This window comes from Pholcus phalangioides, unplaced genomic scaffold (assembly GCF_987345545.1).
Source record: "Pholcus phalangioides strain wild (caught in Gottingen) unplaced genomic scaffold, Ppha-v1.0 ptg000042l_1, whole genome shotgun sequence".
Taxonomy (NCBI): domain Eukaryota; kingdom Metazoa; phylum Arthropoda; class Arachnida; order Araneae; family Pholcidae; genus Pholcus; species Pholcus phalangioides.
In genome coordinates, this window is record NW_028301628.1 from 37,387,213 (window position 1) to 37,412,035 (window position 24,823).

Here is a 24,823-nt window from a genome sequence, read left to right on the forward strand (position 1 = left end):
TCCCTATCAAATTTATATATTTATTAAGGATTAACGGCATTTTTGACACGCGTGCTACGTTAAAAAAATATCGGAATTTCTTAGTTCAGATTTACTGCTACGCTCTATCCACGGGCGAAACTGGGTGGGAGGGGTGGCAACTGCCCCAGGCGAAAACTAGAAGGGAACAAAATACCATTGAAGAAATCATAGAGTTTCATGGGGGGAAGGGGGTGGTGAAATCATGTTTCTTCACAAAAAGAATTGTTACGACCGCTAATTGTTTTTTCTCTGAAAGGTTAGAATTAAAAATTTCCAAAATTAGTTAAAAAAATTTTTTTTCAAGATTTATGGATATACATAGAAGAAAAACCTTGACAGAAATTCCTTTCATTCCCCTTTAATGTTTCGTTATTGATAAATGACATTCGTGTATCAAATGCAACGACTGCGGACTATTTTTTTCACAGGCGATAATTGGTTGGAAATCATAAATGGAAAAAAACAGTTTACAAACAGAAAAAGCAATAGATTTTATTTACTAGCCATTTCAACCCGTTAATCGTGACGTCCGCGTTCGCGCTCGAACCGCGCTCCAGTTCGGGCAACAAAAAAATTTCGAATTTGATGATTGTATTTCAAAACACCTATTTTCCAAAAAAAAAAATTTTTTCTTTTCCTTGTAGCCCAAATCGAGTCATCTTTTTTTAATTGATATGATGCACAACAAAGAAAAGTAATTTCCATTTCTGGTGCATTTCTTCTGAAATAAATTACATTTTCAATGGGTTAAAAAAATCGCAAATCAAAAGAAAATCATAAAAATGATTTTATTTCCCGGGCCTGAAATTTATTGAATAATTATTTTCGAGAAGAGAGATGGAAAAAGTTAGCTATTTCTTCATTTTCACCGTGAGCGCGTTTGTTCCTGTCAATCATTGCCTTAGATTTTCAAAAACACATAAATTATGCAAAAGGACCTCAAATAATTTAAATAAAAGAATCGAAATCTTACCTTTCAATTTCGAAAGACTCATCTTGTACTTTTTTTCTCACTCAAGAAGTTAAAAACACGGCATCGTCATCGCAGCACGTGGTAAACCAAAAAAAAAAAAAAAAAAATCCGCCAACTTCCGTGTCTCCTTCCTGAAATAAAAGTACCCAAGGAGGTTGTAATACGCTTTTTCTTTGCTCCGTGAATTCGTCACGGTTCGTCAGTAGAACAGCAACGTCTTCCTCAGTGGGTGACGTATGTTTTCGGTAAGCCAATCACAAACACGGAGAAATAAGCTGAAGCTTCTACGTCAGCTGCAAGCCTTAGAAGCGCGGTACGATTTTGGCGCAAAATCGAAGTTTGGCGCAGAATGACGCAAAAACACACCATTGGCGCAGGATGGCGCAGGATATTCATTTTGGCGCACTATGGCGCAATTGGCGCAGAGTTCCCACCCCTGTACAATGGGATCACTAAAAAAATTCAGGTATGATAAAATGGAGCAATAAAGCTAATTATGGCGGCCATGCTTCAGGCAAACGCCACAGAGAAGTAAAACTGACCAGAAGTGGGAACAAATTCATTATGAACGAAACGAGTTGGATTGTTATTTGTTCCTTTTTTTCTGTTTCTGATTTTTCTATCTGTTCCGTTTCAGTTGGGAACAAAACCATGGGCGGAGATACGACAAAGGTGGAGTTGACTGATCTAATGTATATATGCATATATGAATTGACATCATCATCGTGCCCCCCTTCCCCAGAAATAATGACCGTGCCCTCCGAGACTTTCAAGTCTATCTCCGGCTATGAACAAAACTGGCCTGTGGTGAACGGTTTTTTTTATCAGTATAGTGGCGTCATCTTTTGTAAACTTTGGGAAAAGTGACTACCAAGAGTGTGCACACAGGCGTCCTCCTGTCTCAGTTCTTGAACCTGGTAACCCTACTTTAGGAATTCAGCAGAACTGTCTTTACACAGTGCCGTCTTGGATATTTATCTCATGCACTAATCACATGTAACTGAAATTCATTTTAGTACACTGCAATTTGCAGTTGTGCTTCATTTTCTGCCACTAGCAATACTGCGAGGACAATGTTGTTTGGCAACATTGCTTAGTTTTTGGCGTCATTCTCAGGGATTACTGGCGATGTCTCGTACTCTTCTCGAGCGCGGACTCTTATTGGATAGTTGTATGTAACGACGTTTCCTATTAGTCGTTTTTACGTTCGCGGTCTCGTGGTCGTGGCCCTATTGCCCAATCACCAACCCTTTCTTATATCTTCTTTAACCGATTTTTAAATTTTCTATGTTGTAACTTGTAAAGTCTAGGATTGCAATGTTTAACTCTGCTGCGATAGATTTATTCTTTTTAGGCAGTGAATGAACATGTTTCTTTGTTTATAAATTCATTTTATTTATTGTAATAAACAGCCATTTGAAGTGATATTGAATTAAATTTGAGGGTTGCAGCGAAATGGCCATTCCCACCATTGGAGATTCATCAGCCCCGGGTTTCGGAGGATTTTCTTTCGGAAATCCAGCTAGGTATAAAATTTTTTATATACATTTTACTGTGTCAATATTGTCCGGGCCCGATTTCTGTGTGGGCGCGTGGGGCCCCAAAGTTACAACGGCATCTTTTCCTCTAACTAAACATCTTTGACTCTGGTCGCGAAAGGATGCCGAGTAGCTAGAAAAGTAGCCCACCCTTTCATAGGCGGTGATAGACTTGGGAGGGGGGTGGGGCACGAAGATGATGTCAATTCATCTGTACATATATACATTAGATCAGTCGACTTCACCTTTGATGCTGGGGGGGGGGGCGGCAATGCACCCACCCCCGTATCTCCGCCCATGCACCCTTACTGCTCGTGCTAGCAGAGCGAGCGGCAAGTTTACTATATCAGTGTTTCTCTGAGACACGCGTCTCCTTTCCCCTGTGCCGTCCTGACAAACGGGGATCCAGAGGTGGGCTGATCGCCTCCTCCGAAGAGTTGAATATTATTGGAGAAATTTGAGTTTGTAAAATATGGGATAATCCACTGCACCTACATAACGAGTCGCTTCTCCGACACATCGCCCTGGATCTGCCTACCTCGGTTCCATTTGAAGCCAAAGATATGCTTCAACTCATTTGCAGCTGATGTCTGCGTTCACCCTATTTGAATCGGAAAATCGCTGCCTCTTCTCCATTCGCTGCTGTAGATATCTGCCTCGATTTCATTAGCAGCTGAAGATACCTCCCTCAGCTTCATTCACAGCTGAAGGTACGTGCGTTAGCTCATTCACAGCTGAAGATACCTGCCTCCACTCGTACATAAATCCAGGAGGTGGGGTTATAGGAAGGATCGCCACTGTCAAGAGTCAAATAATATGGGAAATTTTGGTGGCAAGATACAGGATGATCCAATAAATTCATAAAAATTACCCCTCCTGACACATCGTCCTGGATTTGTGCCTGTGTACTGAAATACTCGGAGGGGGACATGGGTGATAATCAAGTTGAAAGGGGGAAACAATGACAGGCTGCCGGGAGGGGACATAAAGCGCTGTTAAAAAAATCTGGTGTAAAAAAAATGAGGCTTCAAGTGAAATATGGTGGGAAAAAGACTGCTTTCAGAATGAAGCAGAATTGCCCATAGCGCCTGGGCCTGTATTAGCATGTCACGTGCACCTACCTGGACACATCCCACAGGGTTTTGCCCCATGATAATGAGATTCTATTTTTTTTTTCGAGAATAAGTATGTAAATTTTTATACAGGTACTTTTAGCCAGGTAGGAGGAGGGTCCCTGATGCTGTTAAAATGGTCCTGTATGGAACCAGTGTCATCTTGGAGATCCTGACCATCCACACGTGAGCCCATTCAGGCATGGAAATGAGCCTCGTGTCAATAGTGGGTCCTGCATGATGAGATCTGGTTTCATAATTAGGGGGATGATTTTGGACGTTGATTTCAAATCTGGCATTGGTTTTGTTAGATTGGCTCTAGTTTTTGAGAATATGCATTATCTCAAAAACCAGAGCCAATAAGGCAAGGAGGGGCCTTGAGAGAGAAATTTAATCCAAAGGGGGCTATATGTGAGGGCAAAAAAAGTTAAACACTGTACATTGTTATTACACAGAACCACTTAAGAAGCGGCAAGTGAAACCTCAAGCGAGTAGATAGTAAACTCGTCCAATATAATTGATCCTTAACCATTCATACTCGTAACTCGTGTACGAGCAGTCCGAATTCTGTTGAAATTTTTTTTTCTTATATTGGAAGCAGAAGTGGCTCAAGGAAAAAAATCTCTACCTGTGCAGTATCTATTTTTGGCGCTGTTTTTTTCCTCCCTTTAAATTTTGGCAGCTGTTCTAGAGCCAACCCCTATGGGAGTATCAACTCATATACAATATTTTTAGAGGGGAAAAACTCCATTCTAGTTTTAACCAAACCCTCTAAATTTCACAAATTTTTTTAGCATGAACAAAAGCCCATCTACATTCCGAATTTTCCGAGATATTGCTTGAAACAATTTTGTTACAAAAGTGGGTCGTAGGTCTGGTGCTCCGACATTAAAACCAGAATAGTATCATTTGATTTCTCTCAAAAATATCTAACCAAAAACAGCATTGACTTCCATTTGCGTTGTAAACCTTTTGAGGTATAGCATAAAACAATTTCATAACAAACGCAGGTCTGGTGCCCAAGTCAAAGGAGACATTTAAACCAGGGTGGTGTCAGTGAAATTGCCTTAATGACATCTATCCACTGACATCAAAAACACTATTATATTGTGATAACTTTCCAAGATATTAGCATTTAAATGATTGCAGTAAACAGATAATAAGGTAATATCGTTGGATTTGCCTCTGCAATATGCATCTGACAATACCATTGTTTTTAACTTAGTTTAATTTTCCATAAGCTTGGTCAGCACCAACATGGTGTCTTTTTTTGCACCAAAATTGGCAACCTTGATATTGAATCAAGGTTTTGCTAGTTTTGGCAACTCTTTATCAAGCCACATTGGTTAACCGCATATTTTGTAAATACAATTTTTTGTGTATAATTTCTCCATAGTTTCTACATTTCCCGCATATTTTGATTATTGCACATTACTGCATATTAGATTGATTTCATGGAATAAATTGAATTTTTGTGCAATTGTATGTATTCTTTGTTGCCCATCTTGAATTGACAGGCATAAATGTGGCAATTGCTTGGCTTGGAAAAAAGTCGCCACGTGGGCGATGACCATGCTTATGGAAAATTAACCTTAATTTGTGCCGTGTACTTCCTGAAACATGAATATTTAAAGAATTTCATCATGCAGCATTGGGCGAATGTACCCAATATCACCAGATGATTTAAAAGACTTACTCATGTCAAAATATATAGGAAATTTGGTTAGTGCCTAATTCTTTTTCTCAATTTGTGAAGCCATGTTCTCTAGACGTTTATTTTATAGATGCACTATGTCTATGATATGCTTTATCTAAATTGAATTGAAATGGACAGTTTGTACTTTATAGTTGAATGGATTTTTTGTGGATGTGATTTGATATGAAGTATGTTTTCATATTGTAGCACAGCTACAGCACCCACCTTTTCCTCTCCATTCGGAACCAGCACAGGCTCTACTCTTGGAGGTTAGTTTTCAGTATTATAGTCAAGTTTTTTTAATGTGTGATGAGTGCTAATATATATATACTAGCTATAATACCCGGCGTTGCCTGGGATCTCTTCAATGAGGCTTTTTTGGATCACGTGATATCTCCCTCTTTCTTTGAGGGACATGCAAACCATGTCTAAGCTCACCAATATAGCGACTTCCTGAAATAAACAAATCTAGATCTAAAGAAACGTAAAAAAATATATATTTTTCTTTTTTTAAAGGGTGCTAGGTATTTCGACCCCCCCCCCCCCCCCGAACTTCAAGTTATCCATCTCTGCCTGTTTCTGCTTCAAAAGATGCTTAATTAAAGCTGTGGAATTTTTTCGATGTACTTTTTAGGGGCCCATAATTAATTTTAAAACAACCTAAACTATATGTGAATTTATACAGTTGAATATCAAAAGACAATACGGGGATATTAATTTTCATGCTTGAGAAGATATAAATAAAAAGTTGAAATCAATGTTAATGCATGGATATCCAACTCGAAAGTAGGTCCGGCTAATTGCTTCATATTTAATCTCCTGGGCTTCGTATATCTCTAAGCGACCTCAATATTTAAAAAATCAAGTATTTAATACAGTTTTTTAAATTATTGATGTGACAGAAAACCCCACCAAATTTCCGCATTTATACAGTAGAATCGGCAATTATAACACTGATTCCTATGAGGATCACCCTTTCCCTGACTCTCAAAGCGATGCTGATGAGGATTATGACATCATTCAAAAAACCTCATTACTGGGAGTATTGAAAATGTGGCAAACCATTATAAAGGCATAAATATTATACATATACTGACAGCGTTGAAGAAATGACAAACCATTGTAAAGGCATATACACGTCTCAAACGCATTGCTAGGGAACCACGGTAATCAAAGTAAACGTTCGGAAAGTGATTGTTGAGACCCAAAAACCATTGTTGCCGACAGTTTTTTTGCCCATTTATGGCACTTGCCCTGCTCTGACGAAATTTTAAAGTAGCCTATTGTTCAAGTCGGGTCCCATTTGGTATATATGCAAAATTTGGCGACGATCGAAATAAAATTGTAGATTTGTATAGAGAACATACACACACAGACAGACAGACAGAAAATCAATTATATATTATATATATATATATATAATTTTTTTTTCTTTCTGTGTGTGTGTTTTCTATACAAATCTTCAATTTTAGATTGATCGTTGTTATATTTTGCATATATATATATGTAAACGACTTGAAAGACAGGCTACTTTAAAAGTTTGTCAGACCTGGGCAAATGCCCGAAATGGGCAAAAAACTGTCTGGCAACAATGGTTTTTGGGCCTTAACAATCACTTTCGGAATGTTTACTTTGATTACCGTGGTTCCCTAGCAATGCGTTTGAGACATGTATATGCCTTTACAATGGTTTGTCATTTCTTCAACGCTGTCAGTATATGTATAATATTTATGCCTTTATAATGGTTTGTCACTTTTTCAATCCACTGGGTAATTGAAAAAAAACCCACCCAGCGCCAGGTACTATAGCTATTTTAACTATAAATTTGTATCACAAAAATGCTTACAACATAGGCCTACCATCAAACCCCTTGGCTTAATGATTTTTCTCACTCATTTTTAACCCTTCAAGTGTCTGTGTGTGAATTTCTTTTCCTCTCTCTACCCTTATGCGAAAGTTTTCCCTGATTTAGTGAATAAAAATGTTGGTTGCATTAAATTTGTTAAATTGAGATTTGTGACATAGATTTAATATTGTTCAAAACAATCTAATCGTAAATATGAATAAAAAAATTGAAGTATAAAGTTAAACTTGGTTAATTTTAAGTCCAAAGTTACAGGGAAAAGTTTGAATTATCCAATTAACCTATCCTGGATCCGTGAAATGACTACAAATTGCAACTTAATCATCAATATTCACGTAGAATAATAATTATCAATCATTGAAATTTTATGACTTACAAGAAAATTTCCCAAATTTTAATTATTTATGATTATAATTGATCTTAGCTGTTACATTATTTCACTGTTCTGGAATCAGAGTCACTGCAGAATTTCTTGACCATGCTCAAAGCCTTGATTTGTGGAAACAGTTCATGATCACTTGTTACAAAATTGTTTCCCAAATTTTGCTTATTATTCTAACGCTATCAAGAAAATATACATTCATTAACTTTTTAAAATCTGAACTTTCCAATACTTTCTATACACTTAATGATGACAAAAAAATTCAGATTTTGAATGTTACACATTAATCTATAGATTGGAAATCAAAATCGGTATTAAGTGGTACAATGCTCAATGCACCACAGCTGAACAATGTAAAAATTAACATTAAATTATCAAAAAAAAAGAGAATTGAAAAACAGAATTTTCAAACTTTTATTAATCTTTAAAAATTAGTTATTTAAAACTTGATCGAGAAAAGCAAAGTCTGGATTCTTGTAGAAATATTTCAAACTGAATTTGCTCATGCAAAAATCATGATTTTTTCCCATCAACTTCGGATTATCTAAAAATTTTTAATTAAACAAGAAATTTCAATATTAGATTCGATAGAAAACTCAGTGGAGGTTTGTAATGAAAAAGTTAGAATTATCCAAAATTTGAATTAAAGTTATACTTATTTGGCATGTTAATTTTTTTTTTTTCAGTAAAATACATTAGGGCTAGACAAATCTCAGACACCAGTTCGCCATGGTGACCAAAAAATTAGTATTGGTACCTAGAATTTTCTATGTGATTACTAACTCTATTGATTATTTAATGCTCACGGGAAAATACTGTCTTGGCTCCTAAAATCTTGGGTTGGTGCCTAGATTTTTGTCAATTTTTCAAGCGCTGGAATACATTGTAAATAACTGCAGATTTTCTGTAGCGTCTTATTTCCTGTTAAGTGTTAATTGGCAGTTTCGTCAACAATGGTAACATTTTTGGTGCTAAATGTTAATGTACTATGTTTACGATCTGAATTTTCTGTATTTTTCTCATTAAAATAGTCACTCGATTCATAATAAAATAAAGATTACATTTCAGTTGTCATAAGGTGGAACATTATTATATTTTGCAGGAGCTGGTAGTACTGGATTCAGCTTTGGTGCACCGACTACAACTGCTCCTAGTCTCTTTGGGAATACCACATTTTCAACGCCGTCATCAACATTTTCATTTGGGCAGCCAACTGCTACAACTACGACTGGTCTTTCTTTTGGTACCCATTTTTATTCATTTTTCCATGATCACAAGCTATAAACAGTTTTCACTCGTTACTTGACAACATTTGCAAATTTTTCTCAGTAATCAATATTTACTTATTCACCGAATGAAACATTTTGTCTCAATTTGTTGCACTCTGGTTCTCTGGTGATCAGAGCAGCAGTAACCCTGGTGGGAGCAAGTTATTTCCTGTGCACTATAGTAATTTCATTTTTCCACACATGTAAATTTTGTTGTGAGCCAAAACATATTATTCTATAATTCATAGCAGTATACAGGGTGTTCTTAAACTCTTTAGAAACATTTGAGAGAGTGATAGTACCCCTATCAAAGCATAAAGTAAATTATCCGCGCTGAAGTTTCAACAGTGAAAGAAAAAAGACACAACGCAAAATCATAAGTTGCTCAACTTGGTGAAGATCATTGAAAGACTCAGAGAGAGAGAGAGATAGGCTCGAAGTAATGTCAGGGTGTCATTGCAGTTAACCTCAGTGAATGAAAGACTAGCACATCCTCTTGTAGACTCCTGGTGCCATATTGATCTTGTCCGCTGCAACAATGTCAACAACAGTTTTTGGTATAAACCACATTGGTTTTAACCAAAAACACATAAAAGTGGCATAAATATAATTTTTTCCCTTGAAAAATATCACATTGAAAATTTTGGCTGATGATGAATCATTCTTACCACATTTTCTGTTTGGGTACATTCTGATGGTATATCTTTAAATGGTATAAGGTAGTATGGTATAAGTGGTTTTTTTTCTTCAAAAAATCGATAGAAATTACCTAAATATTTTTTTCATACAAAGTTTCTTAGTCAAAGTTGTCAATACCAAAATTTCTCATTCTTACCACATCCTTTAACCTTGGGCTACATTCTGATGTTCTACCTTTAACAAATTCGTAAATGAGGATTGCATCATACATTTTATATTGTCCCTTTCATGCTAGAAGCATGAATGTACAATTTTATTTTTTTAATCAGATGCTTTGGATACCTTATTTTGCTATCTAAATTTAAAAAAAAAAAGCACAAATGTGTGCCTAAAAACCAATGTGTATCCCCATTGAAACATGGTACGAAACATTTTAGGGGAATAATTTCCATAGAGTAACATGGGTAGAGTAAACATTGAAATGTCACTTTTTTTCTCCAAGGACATGCATTCATACTTCTTAGCACGAGGGGAAGGATATGTAGTGGTGCACACTTTTTTTCACAAAGAAGCAACAATAGTGGCAATAATCCTGCTAAGGGGCAGGTGGTGTCACAATCCAATAAGTTCACTAGCTGCCCCTAAAGGACAAAGACCAGTGTACTGGTAATTATATTACCTCACAGAAAATTTCATTTTCTTCCCATAAGTAGCAGCACATCTCTTATCATATATATCCACCAGGCTTAATATTCAGTAGTTTTGTATTTCAGTATTTTTTTATACTTTGCCATTACCCCCAGTTAATCAAGGTTCAGCTGCACTGTAGTAAGTGATTTATGAAAAAGAATCAGATATATGCAGGGTGATTATAATTGCAGTTTTGATTCCAAAACACTGTAAAATAAGAACCACTGGTAAGAATAACAAATTCTGCACGAATACTCCTGAAGCAATGGAATTTTGTTTGGTGAAGGGGAGGGGGAAAACTTAAAAATTTACAAGTATATGATGCTGTACTTGGCCAGTGGTATAATTTATTTTGTGCAACCATACAATTTTAGCACTTCAACAGCATCAGTGTGTGGATAGCAAAACCTTTGAGATGCAACACCAGCGAGTAGCTGCTGAAGAACCCTTTTGACAATAGCTGGATGACACGACACCTGGGCGCCATGTTCACCCTTGTAATTTTTGGCTTTGGGAGGGGGTACCTCAAAATTTTATATACATTGGTCAGATTGCAAACTGGTGAATTGAAAGCACATCCACATCATTACCATGGCATACTCTGTATGTATGCATGCCATGACATACTCATATCTGTTGAACAAGTATTTTTGCACTTCTCTCTTATAGCTAGAAGATGGTGGACAACATTCAATATTTCTTTTACAAGTTGTAGTTTGTTTAATGACTTTATTTTTGTGATGTTTCCGTGAATTTTGAAATTGTGTGATACCAGTTATTGCTGTTTACTGAAAATAGTTTTTGAGACGGCTGGTTCCTGGAATCAGACCGTGCAGCATTTATACTTTCAGGTATAAATAGAGCATGTGCCAATGTCACTGCTCACTTGTTCCTGGTCCTTGTTGTCTTACAGCTCTTGTAGCTGTCTACCTGATCAGATGTCTCCTGATCAGCCGTCAATGGAATTCTGTTAACTTCTCACTTGTGCAAGGCACAATACCGACTGGGCCAGAATCTTCCACAGTCTATGAAAAAGTCCATTTACCATCTACTGGTTTGACTGGAGTCTCTACTGAGAAATTTTCAACTATTCAAGCCTACTTACACTATTCTCTGGGTATGGTTTTCTCCTGCCGCAATCTTCTTTGGATGCTACGTCTGCCTGCAGTTGACTCTGCTATCTTCTGAACTTTCGACTTTTCTTTTCACCTGTCATCACCAATGTCTCCCTCTGATTCCACATTCTTGTTCAACAGGTTCTTTCATAGTGGTGAATGTCTCTCTTCTCTCTGGGTGCATGGCCTTTGCATGCTGTGTCGTTTGACAAACCCCATAGAACTTGACCATCATTGTGTGAGTACATTCGGTTCATGATCTGACTAGCTCATCTGTGTGACCTTTTAGTGCAACTTTTATTATTGAAGTTTTTGTGTTCAATTAAGTTCTCGTGAAACTGATGCTAAAAGTATTAACTTCATGATCCAGTCATCTGGCTACGACAGCATATGACATCGTGCCGATTTTTTGTCTAATTATTTCAATTTTTAAAAACTGATCTGTAGTTATTTCAATTATCATAATTTTTTGTTGATTTAAAAACACAGTTAAGAACATGATGCGGTCAGTTTCAATGCATTTATACAAAATTTGAATCAGGAAAATATATTTTATTAGCTCCAAACTTTTAAAAAAGAAAAAAAAAGGAGAAATAAATTGGCCAGATGATTGGTTTACAGTTAAATAAATTAATTTTATTGTTGTTCATGTGAATTTGTCGAGCTTATTTGTCTGTGTAATTCATACCACCCAACCATTATCCAGATGGAGATCTGGGCTATCTGCAACTTTGGGTTAATTGAGGTGTGCTACAACATAACGCATTGTTGCCTATGTATCTTCCTTCAGTAGCAAGACACAAACCTCATGAGGACATCTTACGTACTAGGGTTGCATTTGTGGTCTGTGTCTTCAATAGTTACTGTTGCACAGCATCTGGAAACTGTATATAATGAAACCTGTTGTCTGAGATAGTGAGTGAAACATATTGTGTGTTAACAGAATCCAAAGATACTCCTATCAGGTCATACATTCTTTAATGTGCATCATTATGAAACAGAAACCTATCCAAAATAAAATGGTTCTGTCTCTCATGACATTTCGTTCTATGCAGGTTCCACTGTACTTCTTTATGAATCACCCTGCATATTGTCTATAATTTAAAGCAGTATCAGATGTCAAAATCTTTTGGATGCATCAAAATTTGATTATTTTTGCATACTGAAGCACAGCATGAATGATGATTTGAAATTTAATTTAGGACTCGCTCTATTTCAGGTGGCTTTGGTGCAACTACAACTACTAATCCTCAGTTGAACTTCAGTACTGGTGGTGGTGCCTTAACTGGTGGTTTGTTAGCTCCTACTGCTCCTGCCACTGTAGGTTTAGGAGGTGTAGATTTACAAGCTACAAGCATTAGTGGTATGTTTTTAATTTTATTGACTCTCTCTGCAAGTTAAATAAGTTTGTTTTCACCCATGGTTCCCTAAAAATATCCCAGGACTGCAAGAGGGGCCATATGGTTCCAGGTTGAGAACCACTGACCTACACCTTTATGTTTTGCAAAATAAATCTTTTGGGTTGCTTCCATCTCAGTATGACACCATTTGAACTCGTACAGTGTAGAACCACGAGTTGGTTAAAAGATATCAAATTCCGATTTAATATCTTTTGCCTGTGATATTTATGATCCAGTGGAAGTTTTTTTCAATAGGAAAATTAAAATCTTTTTTTCTAATTTGCTTTAGGTCCAGAAAATGCAAGTAAAAAGTAAGCAATTTTATATTTTTGTATTAATTTTATTTTATTAATAGTTTATTTTGTGTGAAATATATATTAAGGCAGAGACGTGTTCTCATTATTGTACATACTGAGTTATTTGTTGCTTTTGTTCAATTGCAGGGACAAAGCTGTGAAGGAAACGTTCATACCAAATGAAATTTTTGTTACATTTGAGGCATTCAAGTAAGTCATATTTTTAGTAGCAGTACCTGATGGATTTTTCCTGAGTCTTAATTTTTATTATGCAGAAGATACAAGAAAAATATTTCCCTACTTATTTCAAAATTTCTCAACAAATTGATGTAACTGATATTATCCCTTGAATTTCAACTCTTAAATGTTAATACTGATAATGCATACTTTTATTGCACAAGGGGAAAGTATTATTTGGCCTTAAAAGATGGGTGATCACATGTAAGAGGTGTCCATTAAGAGAGGTTTTACTGAATTTATAAACAATATTTTTATATTCTTATTTTCATTGCTGTTACAAATAAGTTTTCGCAAGGATGATGCTTTAATGTTTATTATTATAAAACCCTAAGGAAAAATTAGAATGATAATCAAACAAGAAACTTTCATTTGAATGATGGTGTGTTACAAGATCTTGAACAAAAATACTGCAGCTTATACATTTATTATAAGTTAAATTACATATTGTTTTACAAAAGTATACAAAATGCTAGTTTCACACAATCTCTAACTTATGTTATTGAAACGGTTTGTTTCGAAATGAATTATTTTGATGACTTCAATAGGAAAACCTTTTGAATGGTCAATTTTTTTTTTGTCCCACCAGTGTCTGCAAAAGTGTGATTTTACTGTGGTTTTTTATTGTATCTTAAAGGTAAATCTCATACACAAATTAATTTTTGACTCAGTTTGAGGTGAACATTTGCTTTTGACAGTGATATTTATGTAAATATTTTTTAGGAAATTCACAAAAGATCAGAAAACAATCCGAGAAGAGATGTCCCGCATGTCAAACAAAGACATATTTAAAGTACAGAGCCGTGTTTCTACGTTGAAGCAGCAGCTGTCGGTTGTGTCTAATGGTGTCCAGAGGAATGTCAAATTAACAGCTAAACTGAAACTAGATACTTTGGAGGCAAGAAAACTTTTTGTATCATTAATTATTATAATAGTTTTCCTTCCGCGCAGCAAAAGGTGTTGCAATATCATTACTTACTTATCAAATTATGTGCATCAACTAATAAATATTTAGTATATCATTTAGCTGAAGTTTGATTTCCGTGATATTCTCATTATGAGGCGACAATGCGAGCTGGTCTCCCATTTAAAAAAGTTTTCCCCCGCAGAGAGCAGGTTAACCTTCAACGTGAGACATAAACAGCAAAATTCGGGAATCTATTTTCCACTTCTGATATGGAAGATGGCAGTATACCATACTAATCAAGAAAACTCTAGCTACATCACCTATATGGCTGTGCTGCTGTTATTGGCTGACAAAAATACCATAGTTTATTTTTTCCTCTTGTGATTATCAGTTATTTTAAATTTCAGTGTGATTTCATGTTAGCATTCATGCAGATCTTCTCAATCAATCTCTTGAGAGGCTCATTTGGCATTGGAGTCCTTTCATCGTCATTTCACACATCTTTATCATGTAAAATTATCATGGTGTCTTCTATGTATAGGATCATCATTGCTGATCATTTGACTGTAACGTCATCACTAAAATTAGTTCACTCCAAGAGATTTTAATAGAGAAGATGGCAGCACTTCACGAGCATGATACACACATAACTTTGACATCATAGATACATTAATACCACACATACGCGTGCACATTTCGGCATTGACCACCAATCTGTCAAAAGGTTCTCCAGAAGAATATTCGTGGTTCGTAGATACTATTACTATTATTTTAATAGTAATAGTATATCCTATGTGTGCTTGTTAACATATTGCTGATGGTATGCTGTGAAAACAATCTTCAGTTCAAGCATGTTTTCAGTATACTTAATAATTTCGATACACTGTGGTTTCATCCACTTTTATGCATCCCAGTGTATTATGGCTATGTTAAAATTCACCAAAATACCATGTTAAATTCACATACAACATGGGTAAACCATGCCACTTACTCGGTTTCACCCGTTCTTTTTCGTTTGCGAAATGTAAAACCCCACCACCTCTATATATCCCATCAAAGACATGTTAATATATCAGGAGTGTGTAACAAAATAAGAGAATATACATTTTTTATTGTAAAGATTATTTGAGGTATGTGGTTTTTCATGGTATGAGTAACGTAACTTTCAGGTAAAAATTAATCTTTTAAGTCTTGGCACACACCAGTGTGCTGAATTTTTGAAAAAAATAAGGCTTGAGAATGGGGAGCACATCTTGAGCTTTTATTTTGCTTCTTAATCTGTAGGAAACAAAGAATGTAGAAATCATTCAAAGGACAAAGGAAACTCCACCAGCCCTACAATACGAGAACATCGGCCCTTCCATGTAAGTTTCGTATTTCTAAAAATTTTAATGTAAATTGATTTGTAATGAAGTTTCATGTTTCCAATTCATGAATCATCCTCGTGAAATTAAACTAAACAAGGTTGAAAATTCCAGATATATATATATAACATTTTCAAATCTGTAATTTTTCAGATTTGACCAGCAATTCATGTTCCCAGGGCTTCCAGATTATGAATTCATATTGCTGGGGTTGAGTTATTGCCATCAACATAAGAAGAATAAAAACTTGAAAAAGATAGAAGAGAAACATTGAGTTTTTGCTGTTTTTCACTGCCACTTTTTCTTTGGAAAGTGATTTCCCCCATTTATATGAAAAAGCTCTAGCGACATTACGTCACCTGAATGGTATCCTGTATGAACGGTGGCTAAAGCATCCAAATTCATGAATGTAAACAAACATGACAGCCCGTTCATGTCGGAAGTATTTTTTTTATACGTGTTTGATAATCAGACAGCTGGTAGATAGTATTACTATGATGGCCAATATTTCATAGCGAAAATTATGAAATCGTGATCTATATACCAAAAATACGGGACATCGCTGGTTGTGGGCAAACTTCCTAATTGCAGATAAGAGGGAAATTGAGGATTTTTGTATATCTTTTAATTAGAATGATTTCACGGAAAAAATGTTTAACCTGACGAAAATGTTCAGTACGTATCATTCAAGGAAGCACCATTAAAAAATAACATTCCTTTAGAATAGTTGGACAGTAAATGTGGCGAAAATATGGAAATGTCCAGTAAAATATAAGCAATTATGTGTCTCGCCACAGAGAGCAACAGACCTGCAATAGTACATTTATTCAATCATTACACTTCACTGATAGTTAGAAAAATTGATGGCAGATGGCAGCACTATTATAAGCATTACACAAAAAAAATTCATGTTATTTTCACAGCATATACACCATAGTTTCCCAACTTTTTTGTCCCATCTCCCCCCTTCTTAAGAAATTTTTTTCTCTCAGCAACCCCCAACGCAATCTAACCCATAGAATCCTATGCTATACCCGTAGCTTCTACCGCCCCCCCGGAACAGTCCATCGTCCCCCCCAGGGTGTTAGCACCCACATTGGGAATTGTATACACGCACATTTTCCATTGGGGGATTCCGGGGGTGGGGAGGGTGTAGTAGTAGTAGGTAGGGCCTTCAAAAAATGGCTCGGGGATCCATGACGTTCTTAAGTCAGCCACCTCGTTGGGCAATTTGCCTGTTGTGGCGTTGTATATGTATTTGTATATGTATATGTATGTATTTGTATAACCCAGGTCTTCTTTGATCAACTTCTTATACCTCTATATTGAGACAGAGCGGCGGGCCATGATATGGTTAGGAGGAATTACCTGACTCTGACTTCTTATGTTGGTTGTTATTATGACTATTAAAAAAATTTGGCATGCTAAAGTGCATTTGCCAAGTTTTTAAGTAAATTGCAGGATTTTCGTAAGAAAGTTAAGGCTTTTTACTTTCTGAAGTTTGGCTGGTCTGCACTTTCAAGACGTAATTTTTGCAATTAGATCCCTAACGTTGCAAATCACTTTTTTTTGGTAAGCAAATGTTAACAGTAATGCTGTTTGGTAATGTCACTGGCACCAAAAAAAAAATGCTAAAGTAACCCTGGAGATGAGAGGGAAGAAATATTTTTCCCACACGTATTCTCCATTTGAGAGGAAAGAGACAATATTTGTTTCTTCTGCAATTGCTTGTAACTGGGAGGAAAAAGTTTTTACTCCCCAAAGGAATAAAAAAATTCTTAGCTAAAGACTATTTCAATAACATGTATGACAACAAGCATATGTTAATGCTGTAATGCTTTTTCATTTTTATAGGTATTTCCATAAATTAGTTATAAATTTTGAAAATCAAATGCAGATGTACCGGCAGCAAATAGAACAGCTAGAAAGGCATCTCAGTTCTTTGTCTCAACCGTCGACTTTAACCCCAAATGGTAAATCATCTTTTTTCATATTGAACTTTTCCCAGAGGTTAGTGAACAGTTGTTCTGTGTAGATTATTGTATAGTTCAACTTCTTAGATGACAAGTTTATGTACTCCCTCATATTCCCTAGCATGCTCCATGATTCTGGGGAAACCAGCTTATTGGATTTTGGTCTAATCCAGACATGCTGAGAAAAAACCAGGTCCAATGAGGGTCACAGAATACAGTCAAAAAACTGATATCCATTTATATGAAGTGCTGAATAAATAAGCAAATCAGAATAAAATTGTTTTTTTTTTTACTGTAGAAAATGTGTTTTTGCCCAGGAATTTGATTGTGATAATGAAAAATTGAGGCATTTACTTATTGATCCAATTTAATCATTGCCAACTCAATATAGGTGTGTTTTCTGCTACTTCAGATTGAAGAAATATGCTATCACTTTTGTATTATATCATTTTGTGCTGTGGAATTCTTTACTTTTTTGGCTCTCTTCATTCCAATTTTACACACCTGATCAAGGAATACAAAATACTTCACAATCTACTTGCATTGCTTTCATTAAATTCAAATTCCTATTTTTAATAGATCAAGATTTGTGGTTGCAAAAGCAAATACAAAGTTCCATCTGAACATAGTTTGTGGAACAGAATTGATCATGAAATACAGAGAAAAGACGGTTGAATTTAGCCAATGTAATAGATTCTTAGAGTCCAAATAACTACAAATTGTCTGGAATCTGTAACTTGGATTTTCCAGCATGCAGTTACTGCGGAGTAATATAGTATATATATATATATATATGAGTTACTTACCCCGGCCCGGCGAACATGATACAGTATATATATATTACAGTAAATGTGGTGGATTTGTTTATTATACATTATAACCAGCTATTGTGTGTGTGTGCATAATCACCGAGCATTTTGATAAGTTTGAAGAATTTCCCCATATTTATCACACTTTTACTGGCGATTGTGCATAGTACCCAAACATTGTTGCTAAATTTTATGAGCACTAAACAAAATTATCACTTTTACTGAGGTAATTATGCATGATATCCAAACATCGCATCGTTGGTAAACATGATAAATTGTACTATACGATATATTGTGCATGATAATTCATAAATGTATTGTATCATTATATCTGGGTACTATCATAAAATTTGTTATTAAATCTGGGTCAGACTATATTCATCCGCACACATACTAGACTGATTTAAAATTTTTTTCATATTTATCAAATTCACCAATTACAGTAAGGGATATAGACACAGATAATAGCAATAAAAATTTCAAGTATTTATCAAATTTACTAATGACACTTAAGTATTATGCATATTTGCCAGAAAAGGTGAGAAATTTATCAAACTTACCATGATGATTACTAAGTGTGTATAATAAATGGTCATTATGTAATAATAACCAATTTATATCACATTTACTGTAACATGTGAAGAATCATAAGTTGTTATATTTTTGTGGTTAATTAGTAATCCTTGTTATCATAAGTTGGAATATTTTTTGGAATTTTTCATTTTTTAATCCTTTCACTACTGACAGTACTTTGAAATACTACTAATTTTTTAACCCCTGTAACACATTCATTACACATGTTGTTGGGTGTTGGTATTTTGAAGTATAAAGTACTTTAAGATTACCAGATGGTAGCACAAGTGTGGGACAACTAGTTTTTAAATATGTTAATAAAATTCAGATATTTCACCACTGTAAGTGTTTATTAAACACTGCTTTTACAAAATCTTCCCTAATGTATGAAATAAATTAGGGCTTTGTGGTAACATAAATAAATATTCATCATTATGTATTATTCAACATATTTGAATTGGTTTTTTAAATTTTTATTGTAAAGAAAATACAGTGAAACCTCAATGCAACAATAAATCCCCTGTAAAACAATATTTTTTCCAATCTTGTTTGGAATTACATGTAGTCTAATGTTAAACTCCTCTCGATACAATGATAAATTTACTATCATAAATCCCTTTGCAACAATATTTTTTTAGAGGAGTTTGAAAGTGCTATAAAGATATTTTTTTATACTTCGCTCAAAATCACCAAAAATATATTTACATTCCTCGCCAGTTTTTGTTGTTTCGAGGGTGTTTAATAACATCAGTATTTTGCACTGTTTATCCTTCGAAAGTAGTAATGAAGTTGTTGTATAGTTACTTCCTGTGTAGTGCACAAAAGTATTGTGCTGTAAACCACTTTACAGTGTAGAACAACAAACTCAATTTTGTTAATCAACTAATCAATTAGAATTTCTTTTGTTGTGAATAAATATTTATAAATGCATCTTATATGGTAGTACAAGATGCCAATGACAGCATAAATTTGGTGGCATTTGATGATAATGTTGCCTCTTGATATAACTTCTCTACAACTGTACTTTTTCTTGGTCTGCAGAGTATCGGTATATCAAGGTTTCACTCTATAAAACTCTATCTGAACGTAGCTCGTAAAACAGAATGGATCCCAAAATGCAGAGAAAAGACAGAATTCAAATCAGCATATTTGAATAGATATTTTTCATTTTTATTGCTTGTTGCAAGTGTATAGTGCTGACAAGTTTCAAGTACCAAGTTAGTTAATTTCTTGAGTACTAAATAATTTCAATTTTTATTTTTAGGTTTTAATTAGAGCCAGAATTGACCTACCAAAAAATGTTTATATATGATAATTATTTCATTTTTTCATAATGTGGTAGTGAAAGGGTTAAGTGTTAAAATCAAAAGTTGAGTGAGTAAAAGTCATTTCTCTGATTTTTCTTTCTCTGAAATACCCACGAACATAAGCTGCGATTTAAAGAATATTTTCTTTCTCAACAGAATTGGCCTTTGTGATGAAGCGATTACACGATGCCTTTGTGACATTAGCTGCTCAGTTACAAGTTGTCCATCAACAAGTTCAAGTAGGTGTAGCATTTACATTATTCAAATTTTTATCATTTTGTAAAAACATGAGGTCTATTTACTTTTAATGTTCAAGTATAGGTGTGCACCCGACCCAGCCCTAAGGCCATATGATATTGAAGACAGCACTGAGAAATCAGACTCTACACTAGATATGCACTCATACTGTTAGGTGTATACACTTTGTTCCAGATTCTACCTCGAAGTTTGCCTGAAAGATTTCGGTGGCAGTATCCTGGTGTTCATCATCAACCCTAAAGCCCATACTGGATTAAGGAGTAAACTGAATGCTGCAATCCTTCCAATAGAGCACTATGGACATAGTGGGGGAGGAATATCACTCCAATAACTTTTGCAAGTACGGAGCGTGACAATATTAGAACATGGGAAAAAAATTTGTTTATAGTCATCAGGATTTTGATTTATGTTATCAACTTTGTTTTTTCAACAAATTTTTTTCCATATTTCGAAGCTTCAGTTGAACTAGGCTTGATTTTTCTCCAATATGTTATAGTTATTAACCTGGAAGACTCAGTAGGTCAGAAAGTGTAACCCTGCTCCTTGTTTACAAACGTTTCTGTACTCAGTTCACTATGTCCTAATCTGGGGGGTTGGAAACTGTTTTGATCCATGTAAAGCTGCTTTTGCAATGGCTTTCCAATAGTGAAGAAATGTGTGGGGTAAAGAAAGAGTTCTCTTTTCAGTTTATGGTCAGTTTCTTTCAACTAACCACCCCCAAAGCAGAATGTGCCTTAATCTGCAGCGTACGTCGCAAAATAATTACCGCTACTGCAGAACAATTTGGAAGAATTTTAAGAAAAAGTGCAAAAAACACTATTACATGTATGGGGATTTTTACCGCAGAACATTTCCAGTCAGCCGAGGGCTCGTCGCAGAACAGTACTAAACATTCTGCTTTGGGGCTAACCACATTCCTCAGCTAGAAGACTTTGACATCTATGGAATGCACTGAACATTATAGAAGTATCTTAATTTTACGATGCGCATTAGATAGTTCCATTCTAACTCTTCATGCTTTCTGAATTTAAAAAAAAAAAAAAGGTTTCAGCTTAAAGAAGGAAAAAGTCTTTTTTTAGAACAATTAAAAAAAATATGCGTGGTTCAACATTTTGAAATCTGTTATGGGGGAAAAGTCAAAAGGAGTTGTCCCATTTCCATACCTCCTTTTCAATTAAAACAGGGCGTATGGTGGTCATACTTACAGTCAGGATTTTTAAGGATATAGTTATCAATCAAGCGTTATTGTTATTAAAAGCCCTCAATCTCGATTTGATCCAATTAACCAGTCATCTGGCTAATTAATTTCTCTGTGTGCTATCAGCTGCACACGCTTTCACCCACCCCCCCTTTTTTTTGGAAGCTTAAAGCTATTAAAATATATTTTTTGATTGAATTTTTTATAAAAATAAAAGGCTCTAAAGGGCCAGTGCCCTAGTGACCTCAGCCCCTAGGGCCAAAACTGACTTTGCTGTATATTTAAAATCATAAAAATAATAGAAGTCTATTAGTAAAACTGATTGGTTTTGTAGATAGAAATGCTGAATTATTAATTAAATGCAATGACAAGTTCAAAATGAATGCAGGAAAATATATATTTGTTTCTTATAAATTTATAAAATGACATGTAAATCTTGCATTTTTTCCCCCTTGTATGTTACTAATTATATAATATTGAAGAAAAAAAATGCTTGAGAAGATGCAGCCTTGCAAAGCATGGTGAAGATAATTGTAATAATAACCCCTGACTCTTTCTCGAAATATAATTGTTCAACTCCATGTAGTGGCAAGATAATAAAGTAGAAGAATGCCTGTGCAGGTGGCAGCTGCTGTATGATGAATTATTCCATCGTATCCATGTGATGAAAACTAAAAATCCTCATGACGGCATATGCTGTCGTAGGCACCACCGTTACGTATGGCCGTGGCAGCAAATGCCATCATAGCTAGGTGATTGGCTAAGCACAGCTTGCACTGTATAATAAAAGCCGTCAATGAACTCAAAAACTGTAATGCCTTTATTCTGGTTGGTAACCTTCATTCTCAGCGATTCCAACTTCTCATTGCCATGAATTATTTCTGCAAATTTAAAAAAATTATCTTAGAATAATCTTAATGTTTTTAGTTCTTGGGAATTTTAAATTGTGATTATAGTGGTAGTTTTTTTAACTGTAATTTATTGATGTAGATTTTTGAATTATCTCTTCCAGCACCAAAAAGAAATTTCAACAAATACGCTGGATCTGAATCAGACAGCTATATCAAATTTCTTCCAATCTAGAGAGAATAAAAATAGTGAAATACCAAAAACTGTCACTCTCTTGGCTTCGAAGAAATCGGGGCCAACTCCTACTGGTCCAAACTCTGTTTCATTGACGTCTTCGATTTCTGCATCTTTACATATACGAGCTCAACAACAACAGTTAAGAGGTGAGAAAAAAGAAATTAATTCTTATATTAAAAATAATTCTTTTTTTCTCTTTTACACTCTTAGTGCATAAGATGTCTCTAACCATGCATAGCAGTTAATGCGGCAGATTAGTAGGAGGCCCCAGTTCGTTGCTCTATCTGCAGGAGAGGGTGGGGGGGGGGGGTGGTGAGATATCACAAAAATCTTAATATTTTTTGGCCAGGCACTGTACCTACAATGATGGTGATGCTCATTTCACTTTTGCAATTGAAAAAATATTGCTTGTTTTTATGATTTTTTCTTCTCTTCCAGATTTAATTGGTGGAGATTCAAGCATATTACCGAAAACCAATACAACGTTCGGCATTCAGTCCCCTAACCTCAATCCTTTAGGTAAATAGTGGTAAGAGTTGTATTTATGTTTCCCGCTTTGTAAATATTCCTTTTTTTTCTTTCCAGGAATCCTTTACTGATTAATCATTTTTGCCTTGGTTTAGCATGATAGACACTTTAATTTTTCATGCCATATTCATTTGGGCATGTGTAGCAAAATTATTATTCTTAATCTGGCTCTCATTTTTTTAAAGGAAATAATTTTTCTCATTAAAAAACCATGTATGATCATAATGAGATTTTTTTTTTTTGCTCTGACATATATTTCCAGTTGGAGATATTTTTTATGTTAACTAACAGCTCTTGTCAAAGAGCGATCGAGTTAGTGTCCACATTAGCTAACAATTGATAGAGTAAGCAAGCGGGTGATTGGGAAAGTGAATGACTGAGTGGGAAAGAAAGCAAATGACTGAGTCAGCAAGAAAGCAATTAGCAATTGAGAGAGTGGGTGACGGGAAAGTGAATGACTGAGTGACAGTCAGTGAGCAAGTGTGAAAGGGAGCACATGACTGAGTCAGCAAGCAATTTAATGGGTAGGTAAGCAAGCCAGTCACCAGGAAAGTGCTGAGTGACTGAGTCGGGGGAGCAGGTGAGAGAGTAGGAAAGCAGTCACATGATTGAGTCAGCAAGCAAGCAATTTACTGAATGTGTAAGCAATGTAAGGAAAGTGAATGAGTGAGTGGGAAAGTGAGCACATGATCGAGTCAGCAAGTAAGCTACTGACTCTGCCACTTCTTCACTGACTTGCTAACCCAATTACTACTACTTTACCGAACACCAACTTTGGTCATATATCGCCATAAGGCAATTTCCAACCAGTGGAGTTGGGTGGAAAATTAATTCTCCATCCATCGGTGGTCGCCCTAGGCTCGGTAGGTAAAAGAACTTTCTTCTGATGTTCTATGCCCGGATTCGAGCCCATGGACCTTGATGGTAACCTTCATAGTGGAAGACAAGCATCTTCACCACTAACCCAATTACTGTCTCACTTACTAAGGAACTTGCTCACTGACTGGGTGTGTCACTCATTCACTTCATCTCTTATTGGCAACCTATTGTCTGCCAATTGCATGGTGGTGAAATGTTGGATGTGAATGCTGGCTGCTAATGTGATAGAGGTGTTGATATATTTGTTTCTGATTTCTCAAAAACATTTTTTCTATCTATTTCAGGACAGAGCGCAGGTTTATCTTTTGGCAGTCCTAGTCTGAGTGTTGGTGGCAGTTTTTTAAGTGATACTTCTCCAACTGCGTTTGATATGAACAATCAAAAACCATTCATGCTGCAGAAACCGCCATCTGGGAATAAGAGAAATAAAAGATGGACCAGCAACTAAAAAAAAAATAGACATTTTGAAAACAAGTTATTTTATCGGCTGAATTTTAGCTTTTAAGTATTAAATATTTTTTATGAAAAAATGATTCCTTAATTTTTTTTTTTCCATGGCGTATAGCAAAATATGATGTATTGCGATTCTCTACAGAAATTAATCCTCTTAAAATTAACTTATTCCATTTTCACAATGTTTCTTCTAAAAAACGAATCATTATCAATAAAAGTTCTGTTATGTTTGGTTCCTATCCAAAGGCATATTTACA

The 24,823-nt window shown here is 35.3% G+C and overlaps 1 protein-coding gene across 2 annotated transcripts; it reads left to right on the forward strand.

Annotated features, from left to right (window-relative positions):
• Positions 1-2,212: 2,212 nt before the first annotated feature.
• Nup58 (nuclear pore complex protein Nup58) lies at positions 2,213-24,804 on the forward strand. 2 transcript variants are annotated; one of them, XM_089254810.1, is made up of 13 exons: positions 2,213-2,520; positions 5,548-5,609; positions 8,689-8,829; positions 12,518-12,661; positions 12,988-13,009; positions 13,142-13,204; positions 13,955-14,129; positions 15,423-15,502; positions 17,357-17,475; positions 20,321-20,403; positions 22,633-22,852; positions 23,145-23,225; positions 24,398-24,804. In XM_089254810.1, the coding sequence occupies exons 1-13, from the start codon at positions 2,450-2,452 to the stop codon at positions 24,559-24,561; spliced, it is 1,425 nt and encodes a 474-aa protein (XP_089110936.1). In that variant the 5' UTR covers positions 2,213-2,449; the 3' UTR covers positions 24,562-24,804. The 2 variants fall into 2 exon arrangements, with proteins under 2 accessions (XP_089110936.1, XP_089110937.1); XM_089254811.1 differs by having other exon boundaries at positions 2,243-2,520; positions 23,145-23,235; positions 24,398-24,637.
• The last annotated feature ends 19 nt before the right edge of the window (positions 24,805-24,823 follow it).

What these genes read in the sequence shown, in the direction of transcription:
- Nup58 (XM_089254810.1), top strand. Translation starts at nt 2,450, where the DNA reads ATGGCCATTCCCACCATTGGAGATTCATCAGCCCCGGGTTTCGGAGGA. An exon ending in TACGACTGGTCTTTCTTTTG is followed by an intron (nt 8,830 to 12,517) that starts GTACCCATTTTT and finishes GCTCTATTTCAG; the next exon opens with GTGGCTTTGGTGCAACTACA. An exon ending in TCAACAACAACAGTTAAGAG is followed by an intron (nt 22,853 to 23,144) that starts GTGAGAAAAAAG and finishes CTTCTCTTCCAG; the next exon opens with ATTTAATTGGTGGAGATTCA.